This window comes from Phoxinus phoxinus (assembly GCF_949152265.1).
Source record: "Phoxinus phoxinus genome assembly, chromosome: 18".
Taxonomy (NCBI): domain Eukaryota; kingdom Metazoa; phylum Chordata; class Actinopteri; order Cypriniformes; family Leuciscidae; genus Phoxinus; species Phoxinus phoxinus.
In genome coordinates this window covers 14,711,118-14,737,175 of record NC_136893.1, presented here as the reverse complement: position 1 = coordinate 14,737,175, position 26,058 = coordinate 14,711,118, and the positions used below count along the sequence as shown (strand labels likewise).

The 26,058-nt window shown below is 40.2% G+C and overlaps 1 protein-coding gene across 4 annotated transcripts in view; it reads left to right on the top strand.

Annotated features, from left to right (window-relative positions):
• rerea (arginine-glutamic acid dipeptide (RE) repeats a) overlaps positions 1-26,058 on the top strand; it is a 147,477-nt gene that overhangs the window by 68,032 nt on the left and 53,387 nt on the right. For all 4 annotated transcript variants that reach the window (XM_079589138.1, XM_079589135.1, XM_079589137.1 and 1 more), the window contains 2 exons: positions 1,629-2,100; positions 15,255-15,325. In XM_079589138.1, the coding sequence (XP_079445264.1) occupies positions 1,773-2,100; positions 15,255-15,325 (399 nt within the window). In that variant the 5' untranslated portion in view covers positions 1,629-1,772. The remainder of the gene's footprint in view (positions 1-1,628; positions 2,101-15,254; positions 15,326-26,058) is intronic.

Here is a 26,058-nt window from a genome sequence, read left to right as displayed (position 1 = left end):
ACTCATCATGCGGTGATTAATCGGGCCGTGACGTGGCGGCGCAGCTCTGTAATCAGTCTGTAGTGTTTGAGGTTGATGAGGGGAGCAGCTGCCCCGTCAGTTGCCGTCTACTCAAGATGACAGGCTGCCATTGACAGGGCTGCTTGTCAACTGCACCAGTGTGCCTGTCATAAGCCATTTCTCTTCATTTTTATACCTGCTCTATAAACACACCTCTCACACTGACAAACAGCCCAATTCTGTCCTGCTGCTGTCCTCCCGCAGGCTCCTTGCATTTCCAAATTCACTCGCTGTTGCTTTTTCGGCTGTTGTCAGGTTTAGCTGCACTAGAGGCTGTAATCTTTAGTTTCCCGTTTAACTGAAGAGGGGGAAAGCGGTGTGGACTCTTTCAAGTGCACTTCATTGTTACGCAGCCATTTCATGCTCTCAGATTAGAGGTTTTGTTTTTTCACTTCTCACTTTTCGGCCAATGAAAGATTGATCTTTATTTTTATGAATGTCGACTTAAAAGAGGCAAGTAGCAGAGAGTGTTGTAAAAACAGGATTTGATCCAAAGCTGTTTTCTGTCTGAGTCTCTTGCCAGGTTTCTTCTCCATGCCTGTCTGTTCTGATTTCCACGGGTGATCGCTGTGCTAGCTGAGGTAGGGCCGCCTCTGGCCAGGCTGTAGTTGACTGACCAGCATGCACAACCAACAACCAACAAACACTGTGGCCTGGAGGGAGCACTAGGTCTTATTCCAGTCTAATGTATTACTTGTAAGAAATTCTATTCTCGATAGCCTGAGCTGGCTAGTTGTGCAAAGGTCTATATAAGCCTAATATCCTGTAAAACGTGCAGCTGAGCCTATTTGATAATGCAGTGGGGAATCCTGTTTAGGCCACTGTGCAGGGAAACTTAGTGGTGCTTTTCATCGCCAGGCAGAAATGAGCTGGGGAATAGAGCAGGCAGCTTGAAGTTTGTGCTTTTTTGATATAGCTTTGCTCAGAGCTCTCCTGAGGACATGCGCTGCTGCTGTGGAAGAGACCGGCGATTGATGTTCCTTTTGGTGTGCGACGTCACAGCGCTGCTCGCCGGCTGTGATTGATTAAACCGATTGCATGAGTATCAACAGGCCCTTGGTTTTACAAATATCTCACTGTGTGTTGGGGAACATGAAAAGCACATTTAGAGCACGTTTAATGTTGTAACCGTCAAGTAAAATGTGGTGTTTTCACATGGCTTTAATGTGTGAGTTGCACATCTTCATTATTTTCAAAAGAATATTGAGCAAGCCCCAAATGACATTTTACATCTAACCTTGCTTTGTCATTAAAAGGTCAAATTATCTGACATTTTAAGAGACTTGATGACCTTGACCGAGTCATTAAAGAGTCTGCATAGGTCCTATGTATGATGTTTTTTCTGCATGTTGTTTTTTTAAATGAGGCTTTTAACTTCACTATGATAAGAGAATAGTTGTATCACTGTGGCATTTGATTTTTTTTTGCCCCTTCAATGTTTTTTGTTTTTTGTTTAACCATTTTTATTCTCAATTCTTTACAAAGAGGTGTATTCAAGTAATTTTGTTGAATAATTTTTTGTAAAAAAAAATAACAATGTCAATGTTTTTTTTATTTTCTCCCTTCAGCTCTTCTGAAACTCTGGGGTTGTTGGTGTGGCCAAATTTTCCCTGGATTTGATTGGTAAATTCAGAAGACTGAAGCCCAGGCTCACAGTCTACCTTTCACGGAGGCCCAGCCGTGAGAGGACAGAAGAAGGCACGTGGCGAATCATGACTGCCGACAAAGAGAAGGACAAGGAGAGGGAGCGCGAGCGTGACCGGGACCGGGACAGAGACCGCGAGAAGCGGGACAAAATGCGAGAGTGCGAGAGCTCACGGCCCCGGCGAAGTTGCACGCTGGAGGGCGGTGCTAAGAACTATGCTGAGAGCGAACACAGTGAGGATGACGACAACGAGACGCCTGGGGCCGCCAATGCCGAGGAGGGTGGCAAGAAAAATAAGAAGAAGCTGCCCAAGAAGAAGTCGCGCTATGAGCGAATGGAGAACGGCGAGATTACTTCCTTCATTACGGAGGATGACATTGTTTACAGACCTGGCGGTGAGTTCTGGTTGTACTCAAGTTGAAGATGTGTTTGTCATTAAATAACCATGCTGTTTGGACAGCAAAATGTATTTGGCAATATTTTGTATGTGTTGCTGAAAATGGTGCTTCAGCGTAGCATAAACATGTCACATCATCCACTACTTGGATGAAAAAAATGCATTTACATTGGCTGCTGTTCTTGGCTAAATACATTCACTGCTTCGTCATGAAAATGCCGAAGAAATCACCGTGATGATATTTGAAACGGTCATATTTTTCACATTTAGCCTTCCAAAGCACACAAGATTCTTGTTTTTATTTGTGTTTTTCAGTGAGTGGCAGAAAACGCGAAACGGTCCACATTAGGTCTTTATTAGGCGCTGAGATTGAGCCTAGACCAGAGCAATAACCTTTTCCTGCGCTGTAAACATGGCCTCTCTTTCACCTGCTGTTTAGAAATTGGTTGTACATGAGACTGGGGGGAAATGTCAACACTCCGGCGGAGGGCAAAGCATGGCTGCCGTAGTTTTAAATCATCCTCGCCGTGTCTTTCATTTATTTAGCAGCAACTGAAAGGTCAAGCAGTATGCTTAGTTATTTAATGCGAAGACTTCAAATTATAGCCATTTGTGTAATTTCCAATCTCATCTCTCCACTCCATCTCTTCTGCTTAGCAGAGATGTGTTTGCTCGGAGGGGGAAGGTGAGGAATGGTGTGATGGTTGCCCCCTCCTCCTCCTCGTGCTGTTGCCCCAGTGGAATCGGGTTGGAGGCATTATCTGCTGAAGGTCCTTGAAAACACAGTTGCTGAAGCTCTCTGTCAGTAATAACCCAGCAGACCCCTTCCCTGCTCTGTTTTGGAGAGTACCGCCAGTCTGCTTTAGATAAGATTGAATTGAATCACACACATCTGAGGCATGTTAGTTGATTTTGTCACTGCTGCAGTAGAGAATAGAAAGGGATGGTCACCATGTTTTTGAAGATAACTAAGGCGCTTTTTAAGGTGCAGCTATTTAAAAAAATAAAGAAAAAAGGATTTTAATTGCACTGCCATAGATGCTGTTTGTTGTTTAGGGATCCATTGTTGCATTATGCTGTTTATACGACTTACAGTGTTCTATACATCATATAGCTGATCTGTTAATGCTTTAGTGACATCATTGTGTTAAGTTTTTTTTTTGTTACTGTTTATCATTTTTTTCTACATCAATTTTGCTTTTGTGCTTGTTTGTAGGGCCGTACAGTTTGGACAAATTTGTGAATATACATATATTATTTAACAACTAACTATTATTATAAATGTAAAATATGAATAACTTTTTTAAATATAAAATAAATATAAAAATAACAAATATTACTATTGTAATATTTCACTGTAAAATAAAAATCTGTGAACTGCACTGCTCTGAAACGGAAAACACTAGTTCATGAGCTGCTTGCCTATAAAAGGCACACAACGCATATATTTAACGTGTAAACATTTTGCGGTTCATTTCAATTAATTGGGCAGGCCTTGCTGTATGTGCATGCATTTGGTTTGCGGTCAGTTTCTGCAGCCTTATTGCAATCAGATTTGATCCGAGCGGCTTAAGTAGACACAAAGCCTGTGCTGGATTAAACCCTACTAAATGTTAAATCCTTTTATATTTGTCTAGTGACACACAATATGTAAAACTGGCCACCCTTGGAGTGGGTATTAAAAACGGCAAGAAGCCAACGGAAAAAGAGAGAGTGTAATCAAGGGAGAGAACTGAAACAAGACAATAATTGCTTTTGTGGCTCGAGAGTCGGCCGCGTGTACGTATGACACTAGATAAGAGGAAGTAATATTGAAAGCCAACACGAAGATCTCCCTCATACATTTTGTCCACTAACGTTTTTATAGCAAGCTTAGTGTGCATTTATTAGGATGTCTGCAAGAAAGCAAATAAGGCACGTAGTCTCGTCGTTGGAGAGATGGATTGTGCTTGAGTGAGGAAGGAAGGAACGAAGGAGAAAAGGAGTGAGTGTGGAGTGTGATACAGATGGGGAGAGAGAGATGGAGAGGCATTTGTATTGCAGACAGGGCCACTCGGATGGAAGGAAGAGTAAAGCATCTGAATCGATCAGGCCTTTGAGTGGCGTTCTCGTGTCCAGGCTCCCTGTAGCTTTGCGGATATTCGCTACACAGAGGCAGCTTATGGATCCAGCCGGGAGATTATACACACATGAGATCAATACTCAGGCCTCTGCGAGCTGGCCGTGGCTGTCTGCAGTCCGTCTTTACAACCTGCAGTCACACCAATGTCCTTGTACTGTGACGGCAATTTGTCTCCCTGGCTGCCATTTGGCTTTTAAAATGGAGAGCTCATCAAGCGGGATTGGCTGGATGAGTACCACTCCCACCCGTGTGATGAGAATGCTGACAATAAAGAGAGGTGAATGTCCACAGTGGGCTCGGCTGAGGGTTGGGGTGGGCTTTATTGTGCTCACTATAACTCTCATCCAAAACATAGTGGGCTGCCTATCTAGAGAGTGTTTTATACCTGCAAACTAGTTGTTTTTTAGCAGAATTACGCCGTTTTTAATAAATATGTCATTTATGGAATTCGAAGTGGGAGGGGTACGGGGTGAAATTGCAAGCACAAACCTCACAAGAATTAAAAATGGTACTTTCCCATAGACTGGAGTGAGACCTTAGACGTCTTTTGAGCTGTCGCAATCTTTTTTGGCGGTCTGTGGCCTGACAGATCGTTGTAGCGAAGCAGAGCGCTTGTGAACCGATCATATCTTCCGCTTTACTAGTTACAACACGAAATAAACATGAAGGTATGTTGAAAGGTACTATACAACTTACCGAAATCTGTATTATGTCACATGTAATTGCTTAGTGTTTCAACTGCAGGAAGGTGTCAATAAAACAGCTTGTAAACAATGTTACATTTACCTCAGAAAAGCCATTGAATGTCCAAAAACTTGTTAGTCAGCTAGAAAAATTTACTTCGAGAGGAGAATTTTGCTAAATATATGCACTTACAGGCTATTGCATAATCATTGTATTTTTACTGAACCTGTTCTTTAAAATAAATGTTTGAATAAATCCATTTTATGACAGCTACCATTTAAATGTTTATATTAGAAAACTAGAAGAAACATACATTTATTATAACGTTTTTATAAAAACTTCCTTATATGTAGCCTACAAATAATTAATTAAACAATTAATTGTAACATTTAATATTAAAATGATGTACCAGCTGTGGTTCTCCGTATAGTTTACAGCATTAGCCTAGTTGAGAGATTTTTTTTCTTTGAGGAAATTTGGCATGTGTTGACCTGATAAGTTAAATATTTAATCGAAGTTAATCAAATCGAATTAAGTTATTTTTATACTTGGAAGCAAATGTTGTCTTTTAGCGCACCAGAATGCTTCATTAAAATCACAAAAATGCATTGTGACAAGGTCAGTGAAAAAATGAGTTCTTTTTGTGTAAAGTAAGTTCCAGTTCAGTCACTTTGAGGTTTCTTTAGACAGCGGACCGTGTAGACGGTAGAGACGGCAAGACAGCTTCCTAGGTTTTGGAACAGCGCTTATTGTTGGGGTTATGATTGAGGTGGAGGTCTAGATGTTGAATTTACAAAAGGCGGAGTAGGGATGAGTACGTCCCTGAATATGGCCTCTATTTCTCTCTCTCCTCTGGCTGCCTGTGGGCGTCTGGACAGCTGTCACCTAATTATGGAGCCACCCAAAGCCTGCAGTCTTTTCCGTAAGGCTGAAATCTCCACCGGGAGCTTGAGCACATCGTCCTCACCTCCATTCAGAGCTGAGTGGTTCCTTGTCAGCTCGCTAATGTCATTTCAAGACTGGTTATTTGTCTGCTCGCAATTTTGCCTGATTAGCAGCTCGGTGTAAGTTTCATGTTTGTCAGTGAATCTAGTAGAGAGATTATAGAAACACTAACAGGCGAACAAAGCTTCATTTTTGACTCTGTTCCAGGGAAAGATCTGAACTCAATAGATTTGGTGAGGTGAAAATGGACATGCACCACCTTCGCAAAGAGCATTCGGGCCATTGCTGAAATAAACTTCTCCGTTTGTTGTCAGGGGGAGAAACCAGGCTCTCTGTTGGCTTAGAGTCATGTATTATTCAGCGAGGTGAGACTAACAGCATTTGACCACCTGAGTGAGTCATCAAGCAGCAGTCTTCATCTCCCTGTTGCTCTTCTGAGGAGACAGCAACAGTATCACCCCATGAAGAGAGACAACTTTTCCATGCATGTCTTCCACTCTGCTTCCAGCTGTCTCAAGATTTAGACAGACAGAAAGAGAGATGGGGGATGAAAAGCAGGCAGAGGCAGAGCAGAGCAGGCGACAAGGGGACCCATCGTATCCTTGCCTTGAAGGGGAGAACAGAAGCTTTGCTGTTTAAATCAAATCATCAAATGGGTTAAATTAAAAGGGCCACATTTTATACTCGTGTAGCATTTATTTTCCCCCGGAGGGTCACTCATTTTAAGGATTTTTGCGCCAGAAAGGTCATAATTTCGTTAGTGAACCTCTGACTAGGGATGCATGATTCATCTTTACCACATTGTTTATCTTAGTGATTTCTTTGTTTTATTTAGATTTTTTTATTTATCAATCTAAAAGTAAAAATAGAATAAATTTGGATGTACCAATAGTTGCTATCTAAGGCACACTTAAAGTTAATCTTTAAAAACAGTTATTTAGTACTGTACTCTTTACTGTAATAACTGTAATCTTTGGCAGATCTCCAAAATGATTACCCATTTTTCATACTAAATTCACTTGTAGCGATTAAAAACAATTGATTTTAGTTTTTAATTTTAAACAATTGAGTATATTTTTGTATGTAAATGTCATTTAATGTGTAAATATTAATACTCAATACATTATTTACATTTTAATATCGACTATTTATTGGTTTTCAACCCTGACGTGAAAATGAATGGCTTATAGTATCGTCAGGAATTTAAATATTCGTGCATCCCGATATCTAACCATTAGAACACGTTGTTTGAAAAGTTTCTGTGCCTTTTAATATTTCTATAGGTAAATGAACTCTGTTATGATTGGCTCACTCCGCATAATAGCACAGTGTTGAACACAATGCATTTACGTTAAGATGTACAGACAATCATATATTGTTAGCCACTTTTGTTTGTTTCTTGGTTTTAAACCCCATGTGTCAAGTTTTATTCTTCCCAAAATAAAAGGCTTAAGTGTCACTGAAATTCTTCCTTTACAACATTTCAAACAGTGTGCAGAGAAATCCTTACCAAGCCGATAGCTGGAAATAAAAGAGCCAGATCTATTCTGAAATTTCCCCCCATGTAGCATTGTATGACAGGGAGACTGTAGAGGCTTTTGTGAAATTGAACCACCTGCCAATTACAAATTAGAAAGCTGCTACAGACTAAGTGTACCACACTTGTCAAACGGCTTCTGTTCCCGGCCCAGAGGGAGTCAGCTTTTTCCTGCCTGCTACTCTGAGGGCAAAGCTGCATAAGGTTTGATAATTCAGGCTGAAGGTATTAATCTCCTGCTATGAGATGGGGCGAAAATGTACAAACTTGACGGAAATGGGAGTAGAGCAGAATAAGTTTGTGTGTGTATGTTTGAAGCTGCAGATCTCAAAGCGAAGGAAATGAGCAGCAGTGTAAATTGGATGAGCAGGGTTAAGGCCGGCCTGTTCTTCCTGACACGGGGCATTGGTGCCAGCTGAAGCACCTGCACTGAAGTACTTCCCAGTACGATGTGACACAAGTGGCGCAGGTCGACACTTCGCTGCTTGTCGGTCACGTAGGAAGAGGGGTGTGAATGTGACGCGTGGAGTGTGAAGTCAGTACCTTGTCCAAACCCCCTATCATTTCATTATTGCATTGCTATGGCTACTTTAATTTCAAGATAAGCATGACCACAGCGAGTGTCTGCATTTAACAATGAGCCAAGACGTCACCTAGCAGAAGGTATTATCGAAGGTAACACCGGCACTCTTTTGAAGGAAACAGCTGAGCACTTGTGAAATATTAATATTTTACTTTAGCCTTTTTGTGTCTCAACCTTACTCCTTGGTGGTGGAGTGGATTAAAACAGCAACTGGATTGACACGGAAAGCAGGGCAGGTCTCTTTCATCGGTAAAGGTGTGTTTTAAATTAGCCACGCTTTACCGATTTAGAAGAATGGCTAAGTGAACAATAAGCCTCGGCGGAAAAGGAGGACGATTGGATGAGTGCTACCCCTCTTCCCTTTCTGCATGAATATTCATGTTGCTAAGTGACGGGTGACAATACATTAAGAAATAATAGCTGCAAACAGATCAACTTCTAACATCCGCTAGGGTGTTTTGTCAGTTTCTTTAAGCACGGGTGCGCGTGTGTGAATGCATCTCGGCGTGTGATGGACTATTTCTTCAGCTCAATAAATCTCAATCTAAGGATGAGGCCAGGCTGCTTCAGTGGAGTGGTCGATAATGGATCTGTGCTGTTTGCAAAGCCCCCACCCTTCTGTTCTCTTCAGGCCACTAAGAGAGAGAGTGAAAGAGTCAGGTAAAGAGACTGAGAGAGAAAGAGAGAGAGAGAGAGCTGGGACCTGTGGCCTGTGGGAGGCATTTGGGAGTCCACAAAGCCCCTAGAACTGCACATATCCCCTCAAATCCTATACACCCCTCCCCCAGACCCTCCTCTCTGTCTTTTTCTTTTGGTCTCTTTCCCTTTTTTCTCTGCCTGCTCACTCTGATGGAGAGGGGCTTCTCTAAAAGCACAAAATGGCTGGAACGCAGCTGAACAGATTGGAGTCTTAAAGGTCCGCTCTCAAAGTACAAAGCAAATTACAGCCTCGCAACTCTTCTCTGCCAGGAAGGAGTGTCATTATTGTAAAATATTAAATACAATTTATCTCCCGAGGACCTTTTGTTTGGAAACCAGTTTCACAGATGGGTGGGAAAAGTACCTTTTGGGTTGTTTTAAAAACAAATTTTCTTGGCTTTTTTTTTTGTTGCAGATTCAGCAACGATTTTTCGGTCTTTTTTAAATATTGATATGTCACAATTGCTTTCTTATTTGGCCAGCATATTTCTCATTACATTTCGAGACCGGCATTACTAACATTTTTTATTTAAACTTGTCATAATGTTAATGTGGGTCCACATTAGCTAAATTTTGAGGGCATAAAAGGTCCATTATTTAATGTCAGTGGTATAGGTGTATGAAGCATAGCTCAGACAGAAGTCACTTTCAAACCAAACAGCTTTCTATTGGCCAACGCAGCGAATCTGTGTGACCAAGCTGAACATGATGCAAAATCTGCATGGGGAAATCTTGTGCCCTCACGTGACACTCCCAATCGTGTGGATTCCTGTTGAAATGACTGGAAAAATAAGCTGAACAATGATAAATGTGACCATGTTGTTTTTGATGTAATTGTTATAATCAAAGAATTGTTGTAATTTTGTTAATTTTGAGTAAATGCTGACAGACTTTTCATTTTTGGGTAAACTATCCCTTGAATTATTTAGAAAAATACATGAATAGTGAAAAATGTTTTTGTGGCTTTATTGCCTAGAAATAGGCTAAAGTCATGTTTACGGTTTCATTCACCCTAGGAAGCATTTTAAACCAGATCTTTATACCTCAGTATTTTCCTTACGGCTCACAGCACAGACATCTATTGCCTTGTCAGTATGTTGGGAATCCATTTCCTCTAAATGAATCTACCAGCCGGGTTAAGAGACTATAAGCCGCAATTCTCAAAGGTAAATCCCTCTCAACGCCGCCTGGGATGTTCTGAAACATGTCATCTCATTTCATTGAGATTTGTCTCTTTTGTTCTTCAGCCTCCCCTCCCCCTCCATGGAAGGCTGTCAGTCACGGTACTGATAGATATATTCACTTACGTTATCTTGTAAATGAGAGGATGAATGCAGGTAGAAACAGACGGACAGAGCTCAGCCCAACCCACTAACACACTATAAAGCCTTAGAATACCCTGTGCGGACCAGCTCTGATAACGAGCCTTTCCTGTCACACATGCAACCCACTCAAAATGGCCCCCTTGCATTCTTAACACCCCCCCCCCCCCACACACACACACACACACACACACACACACACTCCCAACGAATGGTTTACAATGTGCTCAGACTATTAAATATCTTTATTCCGCCTGCTGCATTGAACAGATAAACGCAACAAGATCAATAACAGCACCAGGCAAAACAAATAAATAAAAGATGTGCACTAAGAAGGCTGGAACAGAATCGCTCTCCTTTTGTTGGTAGTAGCTTTTAGCCTTCTTAGCCTATGCTACGTGGATTCATCCCTGGAATACTAAAGTGTTCAGATAAACATTTATCTCCATGCAGTTTTAGCACTACAGAGACACAAAGACTTCTAGCATCTCCAGATATGTGCTTAGAGGCGAGCGATGACACACACACACAGGCTGCTATCCTCGCTATGGTGTGAGAGTGTGTTTGTGCCACGCTCCAGAAGCTGTGTGTTCAGATATGGCTGCTGGGTAACTGTGAGGCTCAACCCCTTCATCAACACACAGACCAATGTTGCTTACGACTTTAGGAAACTGGAGACAAGATGGTGGAGTCGCACTTGCTTGTTAATGCACGACTTGTGTTTTTAACACGCGGCATGGCCTTTGTTTATGAGCCAGGAAGTGTGAATGAATCATGGGTTCAGGAATCTGTAATGATTTTTGAATTCAGCTTTCTGATAAGCCACTTTTTAACATCCTGCTTGCTATTAGCTAACTCTTTGTTGACTTTTTAGCTGTAAAATGAATGTTTATTTGTATTTTAGCATTATAAAAATGTGTTAAAGTATGATTTGTGGCCTGAGAGCTGATGTTTGATCTCTGCTTTTTAAATTTTAAATGGTTTTTAAGTCAACTGTTCTACATTTTTAAATAGCTTTCAAAAGTCAACATGAAATGGCATTTGTGACCAGAAGTTGATTGGATCATGAAATGTGGGCAGTCCCTACCTGAATTTAGCCAGACTTAAATGTGAAATAGCTACTTGGCCTAGCCCTAGATGATGTTATCAGAAAAACAATTTAATAACTTGCTCTGCCTCTGATGACATCACCTAGGTCATTAGGCCTTAATTATTTGTAGGTTAAAGTCAACATGAAATGACATTTGTGAACCGTTTTAGTTTTGTACAGTGACTTTTGACTGAAACAGTATATTCAATGAGAAAAAATGCAATGTTAACACCTAGACGTTGATTAGATTGTAAAAAGTGACAGATCCCAACACAAATTTAGCTGGGCTTGAATGCAAAATAGTTAAAAAATAGTCGGCTTTTGTTTAACATTATCTAATAGTTCGGATGGCCTAGGTGATGTCATCAGAAAACTAAAGTAATTTCAGAGGTGGAGCAAGTTATTACATTTTGATTAAAGACTTTGTTATTAGAATAATGTAAATGGACAAATTTCCCACTAGGAATGTCTATGAACCCTAAAAAGGTTTTTGTATCCTAGGGGATACAAACATTTGAGAGGCTGTGGGAAGAGGCAGTGAAAGTGTAGGTCTCATTTCTTGGTTTCATGTTGAAAGGGTGTTTGTTGTGAATATTTAGATCTGGTGACTTTGTTCATACATTCTTTGTTTAGCTCAGGGGCAGCATTTAAAAACATGACCACCTGTAGTGGGAAATCTACTAGCCTTCAGATAAAAGTTGATATTTCACATATTTACAATATTTGTAGGGGACTTAAGTGTTTAAAAGGTTGTTTTTAAGTGTTAGCTTATTACATTTATGTTGAAATGTTATGATTTTTTTTTTACATCTGAATGTAAATGTTTTCTATCCCCCAGGATTTTAGAAAATCAGTTCAATACTTAATACTCTTAAATTAAAAATTGTATTCAGTCATTTAGTCATTAATAGTCCTTTAGTCAGCTATATTGAAATCCGTTTTAGATCAACAATACATGGATTTTTTTCTATGGCAGAAGGAAGGGACAGTGTCAGGCAGTATTTTTTCCACCTGGGGCTTTGAGCCCTCCTTCAATGAAGCTACGGGATCTGTCAACTTATACAATACAAATATAGTGGGTGTGTGTATATGTATGTGACCCGTGCTAGCATAACGAGTTGCAATGAACACATTTTTTACAAATTATTAACGCATTATTTTCACATTCTCTATTAAACAACATTTAAAATGATGTTTGATATGTTGGAATTAGACCAAAAAAAAATGCATGATCTACACCTGTTTGAAGTCAATTTTGAGAAAAATCTAGTTAAAGTTTTCTGAAGCTTCCAAAACACTATCACCTAGCAACCATACCTTAATATCCCTGGTAATCACACCAAATTTGGCACACACCAAGTCAAACCCAAATATCTATAGGAAAACTATTCAACTTTTTTTATTGCATGATACCACAATTGTTTGATGAACATGAACAAAACAGACAGCCTATAGACTAACCTACTGTACCTCACAGATGCAATATGTTACACATCAGATGTTTTTCCGCAACAGTTTACCAAACATTCACTTAATAACAGATAATGTTTGCGTGAATTCTTGCCAAGACCGATATTTTCAAATACTGTAATTCTGTGTGTAAGTGTATGGGATCACACGCTGTCTGAGCCGTCTTTGCTCACACTTCAGATTGTCAGTCAATGTGAGTAAGATCGTTTTGTTTACATCAGCATGAGTTTGAAAATCACATTTCATTGGTTCAGACTCATGCCATCGAGAATTCGCTATGAATATTCACAAAGCTGGAATGCTGCACTTTCCAGGGGAAGCACCAGTCGTTGAGAAGCGAGCAGAGAAAAACTGCAGTTTTCAGACAAAAGAAAGGTACTCCTCTCAGAAAACGTACAAAAAAATATACTTTTAGATGTTGAATTACTATTTGGGGCATTGGGATCGCTAGACTAGGTCTTAATGGACACATTTTTGTGAAAACCTGAAATTTGACCAAAATTGACTTTGTTCACTTGTTTAGCCTGCAGCTCGTAATTAGCCTGTGCGCATTCCAACTCATTTTGCCAGCTCGTGTGTGTGTGTTTTTGTCGAGTATAATATTTCATACATCAGGCTTTTATGGCTTATATATGCAATTCAATGATAATTGAGAGATGGACAAATAAATGTTCCCCCATAGCCTGTTGTCATATTTGACATTTACATTACCAAATTTAAAAAATAATCTTTTATTTTTAACATTAAAAACAATTATGCATGAATATTCAAGTAAACCCAAGTTGCTTCAGTCCAGTAAATGTCCATCTTACATTTACTTTATAAAAACCATTGAAGATTTCACAGCAAAAAATACTTTACTTGAAACAAAGTATGTACTATCAATAAGAGGACTGAAGGCATTGAGTAGATTGTGTATAACATGTTTTTCAGCAAAGTTTTGGTTGTTGATCATTTATAGGCCCTAGAAATTTGCGTATTAAAAATGATATAGTTGGCTAATAGTATTAATAAATGGGTATTATACTTCTTCTTTGTAAAATTATGTTAAAAAATGTTTACTTTAAAGGTATAGCGGAGGATCTTTCCTAATTTTAGAAAAGACCCGCCCTCTCCTATTTTTTTTTTAAAATGCACATGCACAACACATATTTGCTCCCGAGAGGGAACGCCTACTAACAGTGATTTTAAATGGGATTTCTCCAAATAGCATGACAAACTTTACCTGTCTAGTAGAATCTTCGCGACTGCGGCATCAGTGGGAAGCCCAACCTGTGCTTTTAGCGCACGCCAGCGTGTGAACAGCCTTACGTAAACATATCACCAGAATGATTGACACTTAGGTGGACCAATAGTATAGGCTACCCACCCGGAAAAAGAAAATCATCCGCTATACCTTTAAGTTAAATTAATCAATGTTAAAAAAAAAAGCTAAACAAGCATTCTTTTTTCAATTAATTTATACCCCCAAATATAAACATTAAAATAAGTCATGTTTTAAAGAGAAACAATCATGAAATTTAATTATTTGTGTCCTAATATGAAAATAGAATAGAAATAGAAAATGGCACTAAATTATTTTCCGATGTGTCTTTATGGTCTTGCCCTTTTTAGGGTCAAAGTAAAAAAGTTCAGTTTTGATTTCATGTTGACTTGAAACCACAGCAACCCCATCACCTCTTCTCAAGCTGAACGGTGCAGGTGTAGGTAACATAAACACCGGCTTGGATGCCGGTGTAAAATGGATTTGTATTGTGAAATAGTATTGTAATGTAATGTAATGAATGTTTTGAATGGAGCAGCGGCTGGCACCTCAGAGTCTGACAGAGGGTGATCCAAGCATCCGAGCACAGCCCTCTTTGTGTTTTCAACACATTTGAACTATCAAAGAATGCTTGTCTTCAAACTGGAGGCTCATTCTTCTGTGTAAATAAGATTCTTATCTAGCAAACAGCTCGAACACTCCCTTTCTTTTAAACAGACATCATTTGCCAGCCCCCCACCCCCCAAACAACTCGCAGTAATTTTGATGTCGGTACAGCACAGCACTGAAGTATTTTCCATTTCAAGAGCGCCTCAGATTGTCTCTCTGTGGAGAAGCGGGTGGAACAAGAGGGTGATCTTTTCATCCCCCGCACTCTACAAATGTTTGGCAGATTGACCGCAGAGGAAGGAAGTATGTGTGCGTGTATGTGTGTCTCCTTAGCTAAAGCTGCTTTCTCTTGTTGGGGCTGTGCAGTGTGAATGTTTTTGTTAAGGAGACGAAGGTTCATGACCTGTCCATACCACCAGTCACATTTAATTTAAACACAGAGGCCCTCTGCTCAGCTTCACTTCAGAGGAGAAAGTTACATAATATTTTGCGTAATTTAGTACCGTATACGTTTTGCATCGTATCAGCTTCACATTGCCTCTTGTGTTGGGTTATTGTGTTTTCTTCTCTACAAAAAACCCTGCCATCACATAATTGTTGGAACAATACTGACCTTCTTTCTCAGACTCCCCTTGATGTTTGTTCTGGAAAGGGCGGACGGTCCTGCATCCAAAAGCTCTTTAATCCTATTAGCCGCATTCCAGTTGTGTTTTACAAAGGGAAACAGATTTTGTGCGGGTTTGAGAAATTAAAATAATTGAGATCTTATCTGACAGTCTAAATGATGTTGGTAACACACTTTTTTTTTTTTTTTGTCATCCTCACAGATTGTGTGTACATAGAGAGCCGACGGCCGAACACGCCCTACTTCATCTGTAGCATTCAGGACTTCAAGCTGGTGAGTTGACTTGGCTTTTCCTTCCCCCTCATCTGTCCAGATCAAGGCTCACTCTCCACTCGCCCTTATGTAACTGTGCTGCCATTGTTTCATTTGGTATCCTTTTCTATACGTCAGAAACGATATCAAACATGGGCGTTTGATGTTGGTAATTGCTTTGATTAATTTCAGTATGGTTTTGCAATGAGATGGCCAGTTGCTCTTGATGTCCAGAAGCAATTCTGCTACATTGTTGAAAATAAAGTTTCATGTTTAGATTTTCCTGTACACTTGGTTAACCAGGCTTCTGCGAGGTTTTTTGGGAATGAATTGTGCTGACAGTTGGCTTTTTTCTACTTTTAATGCTGGTTTTTTTACTCTATAGGAAAATCAGCCTGCAACACTGAGATTTACAAGTTTAATTAGCTTGTGTGAAGCGGAGCACCAGATATTCTCTACAAAGCCCCGTCTAGCTCACACATGTTTACGTTGTAGCGCCAGCTTGGTTTTACATGCCGTTAATTGATCAATAAAAAAAAAGCGAGAGAAAGGGAAAGAGAATCTCCTTTTCCAGATCGTAGTTCTCGCTACTTGATCCGCTCTTTGCTGAGGCTTTTTATATAGATTATTAATCAGCTTCTTAAAAAGATTGAATCTTCAAAGGACACATTGATCAGAGTGCAAAACCACCTTAGATTCAGTCTGTTTTATTAGGCCAATATTTCCATGATTTATTTCCCCCAGCAACCGCAGACAGCTGCATTTTTTTTTTTCCTTCTATGGGTGCCTCATTTGATGGTCACTATGTTGAGATAACGTTATGTCACTAGTAAATAAGCACATTATGGCTTTTCTAATGGCTATTTCCCCACAGCAGGACACAATTAGCCAAGAGGTCCTTCGGCTTTGCCCGCCACCCCCCCTTGTGTAGTGTGTGGAGGAAGACCCATGAGGCTTTGTTAATGGTACTGAACAGCTAAGGTGCTGATGGGAGGGGGTGGACACGGGGCAGGATGGCTTATGACAGCCGCAGGAGCTGAAGTGGGGGGTTCAAGGCTGGCTGGATGAGTTAGAATGATGTGCAGAGGAAGGGAGGGTAGGCAGGGGAGAGAGTGCCAGAGCTCGGGCATCCAAGCAGCCTGTAATCGGATTGCTCGGAAGAGTGCTGAGGGCAGCAGAATCTTGCTCTTGCCAAGAATAACATATAGTACGTTTCGTGATTATCTTCACCTTGATTAAGTGCAGATCTAGGGGTCTTTGTCTGATGGTTGTAAATGTCACAAGACTTCACTGGCCCTCCTTTCTAGCTTTTACCGCCTTAATCCATCTAATTGGTCAATGCTCATCCATGTTGTTGCCTGTGAAGTTGATTGGATACTGGTTTGTCATGTAATTGGGTTGTGATGATAAACTAGTCATATTGTTGAGTAGTCGATTATTGAGGTCAACTAGTTTATGATGTCTTATTAATTTATATTTTTGATGGATGGATGGATGGATGGATGGATGGATGGATAGATATTGTGTCACGCAATGTAGTTGTTAATTTTTTTTAATACCAATTAGATCTCAAATATGCGACTTATATTTAAACAGCATTTTGAGTACCGTTTATATCAAATTCATTTTGAGTACCGGTATATCAAACTTGCAATCTTTTGTCTTGTTAATCTGTTACTTGTTTTTGAGCAAATCGATTTGGCTAAGGGCAAAGTTAAGTTTCATAACTTTTTATTTTTATTTAACTGAACTATAACTTAATATAATAATTTGGTATTAAGAACGGGGTCCGTTAGTGATTGTGATGTCGACTTCAGTGAAAGTTAGCTACATTATTACACCATTAGATGGCAGCAAAGACCGTGTCTATGAGTGAGTCAGTTGCAAAGACTTTTATATTGAAAAGGAGGGACTGAAACAAGGTTGTAAACAAGACACAACTAATATTCAAATGCATTGACTAGTACTATCATGGGAAATCCCCTTAAAGAGTTAGTTCACCCATTCAATATAAGTACCTACTCAGAGTATGTGATTTCGGACGCAGCCGATGAGAGAGTGGGAAAACGCAGCTGGTATTGTGTATCTATTGGAATAATCGAGTATTGGAAGCGTTATATTTCAGCATAAATATGTATAGAAAATCTTTATTTTTGACAAAAAACACATTACACTTAGTTTATTTTTTCAGATGCCTATTTAAAAGACTACAATTGAAAAATGTACATATAAAATTGAACCCGCCAGAGTGGCTAGTTGGAGTGACTGCATTGTATAATTGTTTCTACGATACATCGCATTGCGGACGTGGATCATTCTGTATCAATGCGGACCACCAACAGACCATAATTGATTAGCCGTTTCTCTGTCATTTGTCACATACGCGCTTGTCTCTAACGTAAAATGGCGAAGGAAGGCGAAACACAAAAGCTAGTAATAAAAAGGCACCCACTATTTTAACATTTAGAGTGTGTGTGTGTTATTGTAACTTAAGTACACTACTTGACATGTGCTTTTAGTATTTACTAGTGTTTAATACATTTCATTTTAAATTTAATAAAGTTGCTCCTAAATGTTTGTAAATGCACTGCTTTTGTTTAGTAGCGTGTGGAATACGAGTGGTTCATGGCTGTGGCAATGTTCAGTTCAGTTGAAACAACTGTAATGGATGTGCAGCTACAGCTCAGATGCTCACCTCTGAACGCCTGCTGTCACCCCTCTCCTATTAATTGGGATGCGAGCATCTGTCCACTGAAATGTTAGAAAAGCCTTAAGGTCAATTGCCCTGACCCCCTCACCCCCCTCTTAGACTCGTATGCATTCTCTCCCTTTCTTAGCTTTTAACACTGGGTTGATTCATTCACTTGTATTGAGCAGGGCAGATAGGGATAGCGGGCCATAATGGTAACAGAGGATATCGGAAAGGTTCCGGCATTAGCGGATTTACTGAGTGGTTCTACATAATAAAGTGAATTCATTACATGCGTAACAATCATGGCTCTCTGGAGGACCGGTTTCTGCGGTCATCTCACTCGCTGCTTTAGCCGTATTTTTGCTATCGTGTGTTCGAGAGCTTCTGTTTCTTGCAGCGTCACGTGAGCCTCTCTCTCAGCGACCCTCTTCCGCCGCGAGGTGAGGAAATTGCCTCGCTTCTGGCAAAACAACCTCATTAATATGGTTCTCCTCTAGTCTTAAGGGTTGAACAACGTCACCCCGTGTACTTTATCTAATGACCTGGGAATCCAGTTAGCACCGCAGAGAAAACCTGCATGCTGCAATCGATCTCTCCGCCCTCTTTGAGCGATATTTTTGTGCCGTGTGTGTGCTTGTATCTTGATGCGCACACACACCCACAGACCTTCACACTGTCACAGAGATGTTTCCACCCTTCACTCAGTCCAAATTAAACCCTTAATTGACACGCTTTTCACTCAACCTTTTCCTTTTCCCCCTCAATCATATTGATATTCTGAATGAGCCTCCTGCTTAAACGGGCTTAAAGATGTACAAAGACAGGTGCCTCCACCCTTGTTTGTGAGCGCACACGGTCACTCCCACACACACACACACACACACACACACACACACACACACACACACACACACACACACACACACACTGTGATTAAGGCACAGCTGACTGAGCTCTCCTCAGCTTGTGTAAACATTTCTGTGGTAAAGACAGAATAAAAGAGATTAGCTAGGGTGGGAATAAGTTGCTGCCATATGTATCTCTTCTGTCCGTCTCGCCATCTTTTACATTCATACAAGCGCATACTTGCCTTAGTTGGAATGAAATTCCCATGAATTTGAGTGTTTGTGTATACCACTGCATTTGTTCATTGCAAAATGTATCATTTCTATTGGAAAAATATTGATATTCATTAAAGAATCCTGGGGGGGAAAAACATAATTTTTCACAAAATTATAATGCAGAAACTTTTTTTTCTACATTGATAAATGTTTCTTGAGAACCAAATCAGCATATTAGAATGGATCATGTGACACTGAAGACTAGAGTACAGCTGCTGAAAATTCAGCTTAACCAACACAGGAATAAATTTGAGTCTTATTTTAATAATGCCTGATTATAATTAATTTTTTTATTGTACCGTCGTTTTTCTTATTTAATTGTGTACAGTCCCATGAACCTTTTGTGGAAGAGTCTTGTACCTTGTGTCTTTTTGTCATATTTTTTGTGATTTAACTAAAAATGGCTTGGTTGAGTCTTTTGAGATCTCTATGGAGAAAATTAATGGGAGGTATAGCTGAACCAGAAGAGTGTGTGTGTGTGTGTGTGTGTGTGTGTGTGTGTGTGTGTGTGTGTGTGTGTGTGTGTGTGTGTGTGTGTGTGTGTGTGTGTGTGAGATTTGAGCTAAAACAGCAACATTCATGATAGCATAGTACGATTTTACTGCTCTTTTAAAAACATATTATTCACTTTAAACAATCTTATGTAGTTTTGAAGATTTGTCTTTCTCAAGTAGAGACAAGCTATACTTATCATACAAATAAAGCTTGTCTCTACTTGAGAAAGACAAATCTTCAAAACGTATCTTCTACTGTACAGGACTTTCCTTCAGTTCAGGTATGATACTGGGCCGCTGGTAGCTCAGCACCATTTTGTGTGTCTAAAAGCATACTGCATACTGATTTCAAGGACACGGACAGCCTCTGTGTATTTATTTTACGGCCTCAGCCCATTAGTGCTGTGCATAAGACATACGCTGTATTAATGTGATGAGGGTGACACATTCAGTTAAGTATCTGTTGCTAATAGGAAAAGCAGCGAGTCCTGTTGACACTCGATTGGCTGGAAACAGCCTTGAGATGTTGTCGCCTTTGAGGAGAAGAGGTAAGACAGAAAGAGAAAGATCTCTCAGGGGTTGCTCAGACACAGACAATTCAGCACCGAATCGATCATAAACAGCACAAGCCTTTATCCTCAAGTCAATCACAGTCTCCAGCTCTACCCTCTTTGTCTCTGTCTGCCTCCCTCACTTGTTCCTCCTGTTAATTTGGGCCGGCTGCATATGCCCGATGACTGACACTGTTGTTGTCGGTGTGTGTTGCCGTGGCACCCTTCCCCCATCCCCGTGGCTAAACTAATTTGCTGATATTGGCCAGCTCAGCTGCAGCACAGCGCTGCCTCTAATGGAGTGATTGCTGCTTGCCTCTGGGGGCTCGGGCGCAGGCAGAAATGCCCTGCTCTTCTCGCTGTATTGGTGCTTATGGACATTTAATTAGGTGTGATGTACAATACAATTATCAAAAAGAACTCATGATTTCCAATGAAGCACGGCAACAGGACGGAGCAAAAAGACAGGTTGTTATTCATTGTGGTCCATCAGACTATTTTTTAAGACATTCTTGAAATGTTTCATCATTTACAGCGTAATGTCGTTCCAAACCTGTATGACACTTTCTTTTGTGGAAAGTAAAATATATTTTGAAAAATGCCTTATTGTATGGACAGTCAAAGCATTCTTTAAAGTATCTGTATTGTGTAATGCAAATGATCAAGACATACAGGTTTGGAAAGACATGAGGGTGTAAATGACAATTAAATTTTTTAGGTGAACTATCCCTTTAAGAAACCTTTAATTAAAGCACTTCATATGATAATAAACTCACATGTGCAATTTGCATAAAGCAAACGTTTAGAGGTTAATAAGTTCAGGTTGTGGTGGTTTTCCTGTAGTTTTGGCTAAAGTAGGCTACAATACGCATTTAGTTGGGGTGTAACTGTACCGTGACGTTCGCTGACAAATACAGTCAGTCACAGATGATCCACACTCCGATCCAGAAGGGGGCGCCCGTAGTAACGCTGTTTGCTAACCGCCACAACAGGAAAAACACAGGAGAAGATCTATGCATAGATATGTTCATGATGTGTAATCTCTCAATCAGTATTTCGGACGCATCAAGCTGTTTGCTTAAGAATAATATCTCGCGTAGCATTACATTTACCTCAGGCAAGTCATTTAGTGTCCACAGCATGTTAGTTCACCAGAAAAATGAACTCTAGAGGGGAGCATTTCATTAAATATATGCCCTATATTAGCTTATATATTCATATTTACTTTACCTGTTAGTAATGTCTTAATTATTTTAATATATGTATTGGACAAGTTCATGCAAAACCTGCCTTATGTCCAATTTTGATAATCTGCACAATGCAGCAATGTTTTGCAATCTCTTTAGTCAAACTATTAGAAATATCTATGTGAAACATTTGGATAGAAACCTAACATGCTAAACATGCTAATGCAATTACAGACAGGCTTTTTATTCAAACATCTTGAGGTTATTTTTCTATCTAGCTTGTGAGTATGAGATCTTGAAGATTTGGGATAGTCTTGACATGACAGATTTCTGAGACATTAGAATGCCCATCTTTCACAGTTCTATAAATGTTTATTTTTAGTTCATTTGATTTGTTCAGTTATATATTACTGTCAGTTCTGTTTAACACATTTGACCATTTTTAAATCCATTTAGATTTTCCCTCCAAATCTGAAAACGTGAAAACCGTGTTTCATCTGTCAGCCTGCTAAAGCGCCATTATCCCAGACATGGCTTGCTCATTGAGCCGAGCTATACATAGACCCCTAATGATTCATTTGAAACAATAGCTTGGTGGATGGCAAGGACACCGCAATCTGAACTGGCCCTGCATTGACCCATGCATCTGCACTCTAGCTGTGAAATGGCAATTAACAGACTATTGATTATTGGCAATGCGGATATTGTTGATCAGGGCGTGCGGTTGGAGTGTTTTATAAGCCCACAGCCAGCTCAACCTAATGCATTGGATCCTGCGTTCATGGAATGCAAATAAACTCCCAGTGTAATTCACTCCTGATGGTTTTTGTGCTTATCTCTGCGCCCTCAAAAGCTAATGATTCAAAGCTTTAATTAAAACGCTTTCATGAAGATGCAAATATATGTGCATACATGCATGAATGATCATAAAAGTGGGTTTAGGAAGAGATGTGTGCGCTCAATGCCCCCGTGCATATTTTCCCAAACCGTAAGTTTGCCTACACACCACAAAAAATGAACGTTAACGATTGGATGAAAAATCTCTGAAAATACTTTTACAAACATATTCGTCCTTGCAAGCAAGAAATAGATTGAACATAACACTAAAGGACTTTATTCACCCAACAATGAGAATTGTCATTTACTCCCCCACATGTCATTCAAACCTTGTATGACTTTTGTCTGCACAACACATTTTTTGAAAGTCAGTGGCACCCAAAGCAGCATTTGATACCATTGACTTTCATTGTATGCAGAAAAAAATAGTGAGATGCATTCCAAATTATTGGATGAGGGTGAGTAAATTTGAGAATTTTAATTTCTGGATGACCTGTCCCTTTTTAATGATGGCTTGTGTCTCTATAAATTGCCCTCTGCACCTCTGATTAAATCCTCATCCGGCCTGGGGGTGGGAGTTGTGTAGGTTGCCTCATCAGGATGCACCCCCCCACACAAGCTCCAACATTTTGAAATGCAATTATGGATCAGTGAGCAGCGCCATCAGTCGCAGTTCTTGTTAATATTTATTGAGTGGAGCGGCAGCCGCTGCCATCTTTACATCAGGGAGCCTGCAGTCATTAAGAGGCTCTGTGTGGACAGGGGTGGCTGTGCTTTTTCTATGTCTCCCAGCGTTACACTCGATGTGTTCCCCCCACCCCCCGCCCGTCACTCCTCTGCCCGCTCAGCCGCTGAAAATGAGCCGGCACATTTGCATGTATAAATATGTAAAGGTGCGTTTCTCACAAGTGGCCCCCAGGTTTTTGTTGTGCCCTTATTGTGTGCGGCTCTGAAAAAGCACCTCTGGCAATGTGGGCTCTGCTGGCAGCCAGAGAGCCTCCGCTGCATCTCTGCTCGGGAGCGCGTGATTGAAATATCCCTGCTTGCACTTTGTCTGCAGGGTAGCGTGTTTAGAGTAGGGCAGAATTACAGAGCGGCTACAGGTCTAGCAGCGAGTGTCGGGCACTGAGGGAGCGCTGTAGGAGGGGGTGCACTTTTTGTCAAGCAAGCAGGATGACATCACGCACCATGCTAAATTCAGCAGCAGAAGCAGCAACATGCTAAAACATGCATTTTCCCCAGTGGCCTTTTTGAAATAATTGGGCGGGGGGGCTGTAATGTTAGTCAAATTGTGTTTTTATTTCCGCCATATTTTTTGAGCCAGTTTTTTTTTTTTTGTTGTGAATTAGCTTTTCATTGTTCTGACGTTGCACCTCCCCAAAACCTGACTGTAAAGCCCTTTAAGCGCCAGGCCTGTGTAAGTAAATCTGCTGTGAAATGCTGCAAGTTAATGGCCGTTTTGATTAATGTTCTTGAATGAAGTGTGTGACTTTTTTCTCTTTTTTTTCTCATCCCTCCCTCCCTCCTGTACACTTAAAATTCCACTAAAGGAAGCATTAATGTTGCTGGTGGTAATGACATTAGGTACTTAGCACTGTGCAAAATACACACAGCCCATGCTGCACTGCTTCCAAATGGGCGTCTCTCCAAAACCAATTGAAGCTCTGTGTATCTCTTGTATCAGTTTTTTTTTTTAATGCTTTTTTGAAAAACACATTTTCTAGTTCATCTCCGAAATATAGCCGTTTAGAGAAAGGAACAAACCAAATCAATGCATAATTGATAGGGTTGAACTTGTCACAATACTAGTTTTAGTGGTCGATACCAATATCAGTGTAACTTTCACGTTTCTTGATACCAATTTCAATAACACAGGAAAGAATGTGGTACTGAATGGACTCCTTTTATTTAAAGGTTTGTATTGTTAATATTCCAATTTGATTCATTTTTTAGCAATAGCATTAAGACATACCTATTAGACTGCATTTAATGCACAGAGCTGATAATTAGACATTTTTATTTTAAATTTATTTTGTATTTTTTGTAATTATTTAGATAAATTTTTTCATACTGAAATACCAGTGCTTTTGACATTCTACCTTGACAGTAGCCAAATAAGATAAAGGAAGAGAGGATAGTCAACTTGTGTTATCACCCAATTCAAAAAAGATCAATAACCTTTCTTATTTTTTTCAATCGCACCTCCCTCTCTCTTTCTTTCCCTCTTATGCCTTTAACAGCTCTGTGCTTTCAGTAAACGCTACTATGGAAACCAGCTGTGTGGCCAAAGGGATAGAAAGAGGGATAGAGGGAGGAGGAAGAGCAAGAACAAGGGGTAAAATCAAAATGGAGGTGTGTGGGGTCAACAATGGGGTATGGGGTGGTGATTACATTGCCAGATGGAGCCGAGAGACTGCGAGGCTGGAGATAACATTTTCATAAGACACCTGAAAGCACAATCAATAGCAGATCCTTGACGGCGAGACTAAATTATTAAACAGAGCCTTTCTCGCCACGTTTCATTATCGCGGCTTTCCCATCCCAGACTACCGCCGTTGCTTTGCTGGTGGCGAGGTGGGTATTTGTCAAGTATTTTTATGCATTAGAAATCATTTGGTTCTCGGTGGAACGGCTATGTTAATTTCATTCTGCTCATCTCGGATTGCCGGAATCTGCCGCAGAGACACAATGCTGTTTTTTGGCACATCACAGGCAAATTCCCTCTTCTGATGTCTTTACTAGCATCTGAAGCTGGGAACGCTGAGCCCTGGCATTCAACCCAACTGTTTCATCTTAAAAAAGGAAAGGCAGGCTTCTCTATCTCGTCCGCTTTGATGTCAAAGAGAAAAAAATTGACAAAAATACCAACATGGAGGCAATGTTTACACTTTCCCAATCACACTGTGATAAAACAACTATTGTACTAGTGTAATCCTCAGCATTTTAATTACAAATGAAAATTGGCCTTGATGTTTTCAAATAGTTGTTTTCTCTCACAACAATTATAGTTGAGATTGAAATTACACTATCATTTTTATTCCCCAGTTAGATTTCCTGTTCTTGTTAACTGAAACATTGTAATTGATATTTGCCTTCAAGTCATTTGCTTCATGTTGTGTATCAGCCAAGTGCGTTATGCAGACTTTGCATGGCCAATATTTATTGCAACAATCCTGTTCTCCAAACACATGTGCTTTGCCTGGCTGCAGTGTAATTGGATCCTCCCTTCCTGACACGACTAGCGGTCCACTCTCTGACTCGCAGCACCTTACGACGCTTCCTTCTCATCTGTCTCTTTTCCTCTCCTTTTCTTCCCCGCCTTTCTAGAGTGTCTCGGCACTGCTTCTCAGTTCACCGAGTGTAATTTCCAGCTTGTCCAAAGTGTGACATGCCAATAAAAAAAGCTGTGGAAGTGGAGATTTACAGTGGTATCGAGTTCACATGCTTCCATCGGGTGGCTCTCTCCATTAAAGAACACATGTTGCAAATTAGCTCTCGCTGAAGACGAAAAAAAAAAACTCTAGAGGGAGAGTGGGAGGGCTTTTTGGCCTGGGGAGGATGGGAAATATAAGGCGCTTGAAAATTCCACAGTCCTCCATCTTCACGCCCCTCATGTTATTCATTCCCCTTCTTTTCTGTACGCATTCTTCCTCTTGTTTCATCACAATGGCTTTAAATATGTCTGTTGTATGCTTAGTAGTGTTTGTTTGTGTGAATGCTTGATGGGTGATTTATTTATTTTTTTAGCATATTTTTTTGTGGGCGTATTACCTGTGGGCTAATGGTCACATCTCAGACATGTTTCCGAGCTTGTTTTTGTGCAGCAGGCTTGCTGTGAACGACTGCTGAAGTATTTTTATATGAATAACATT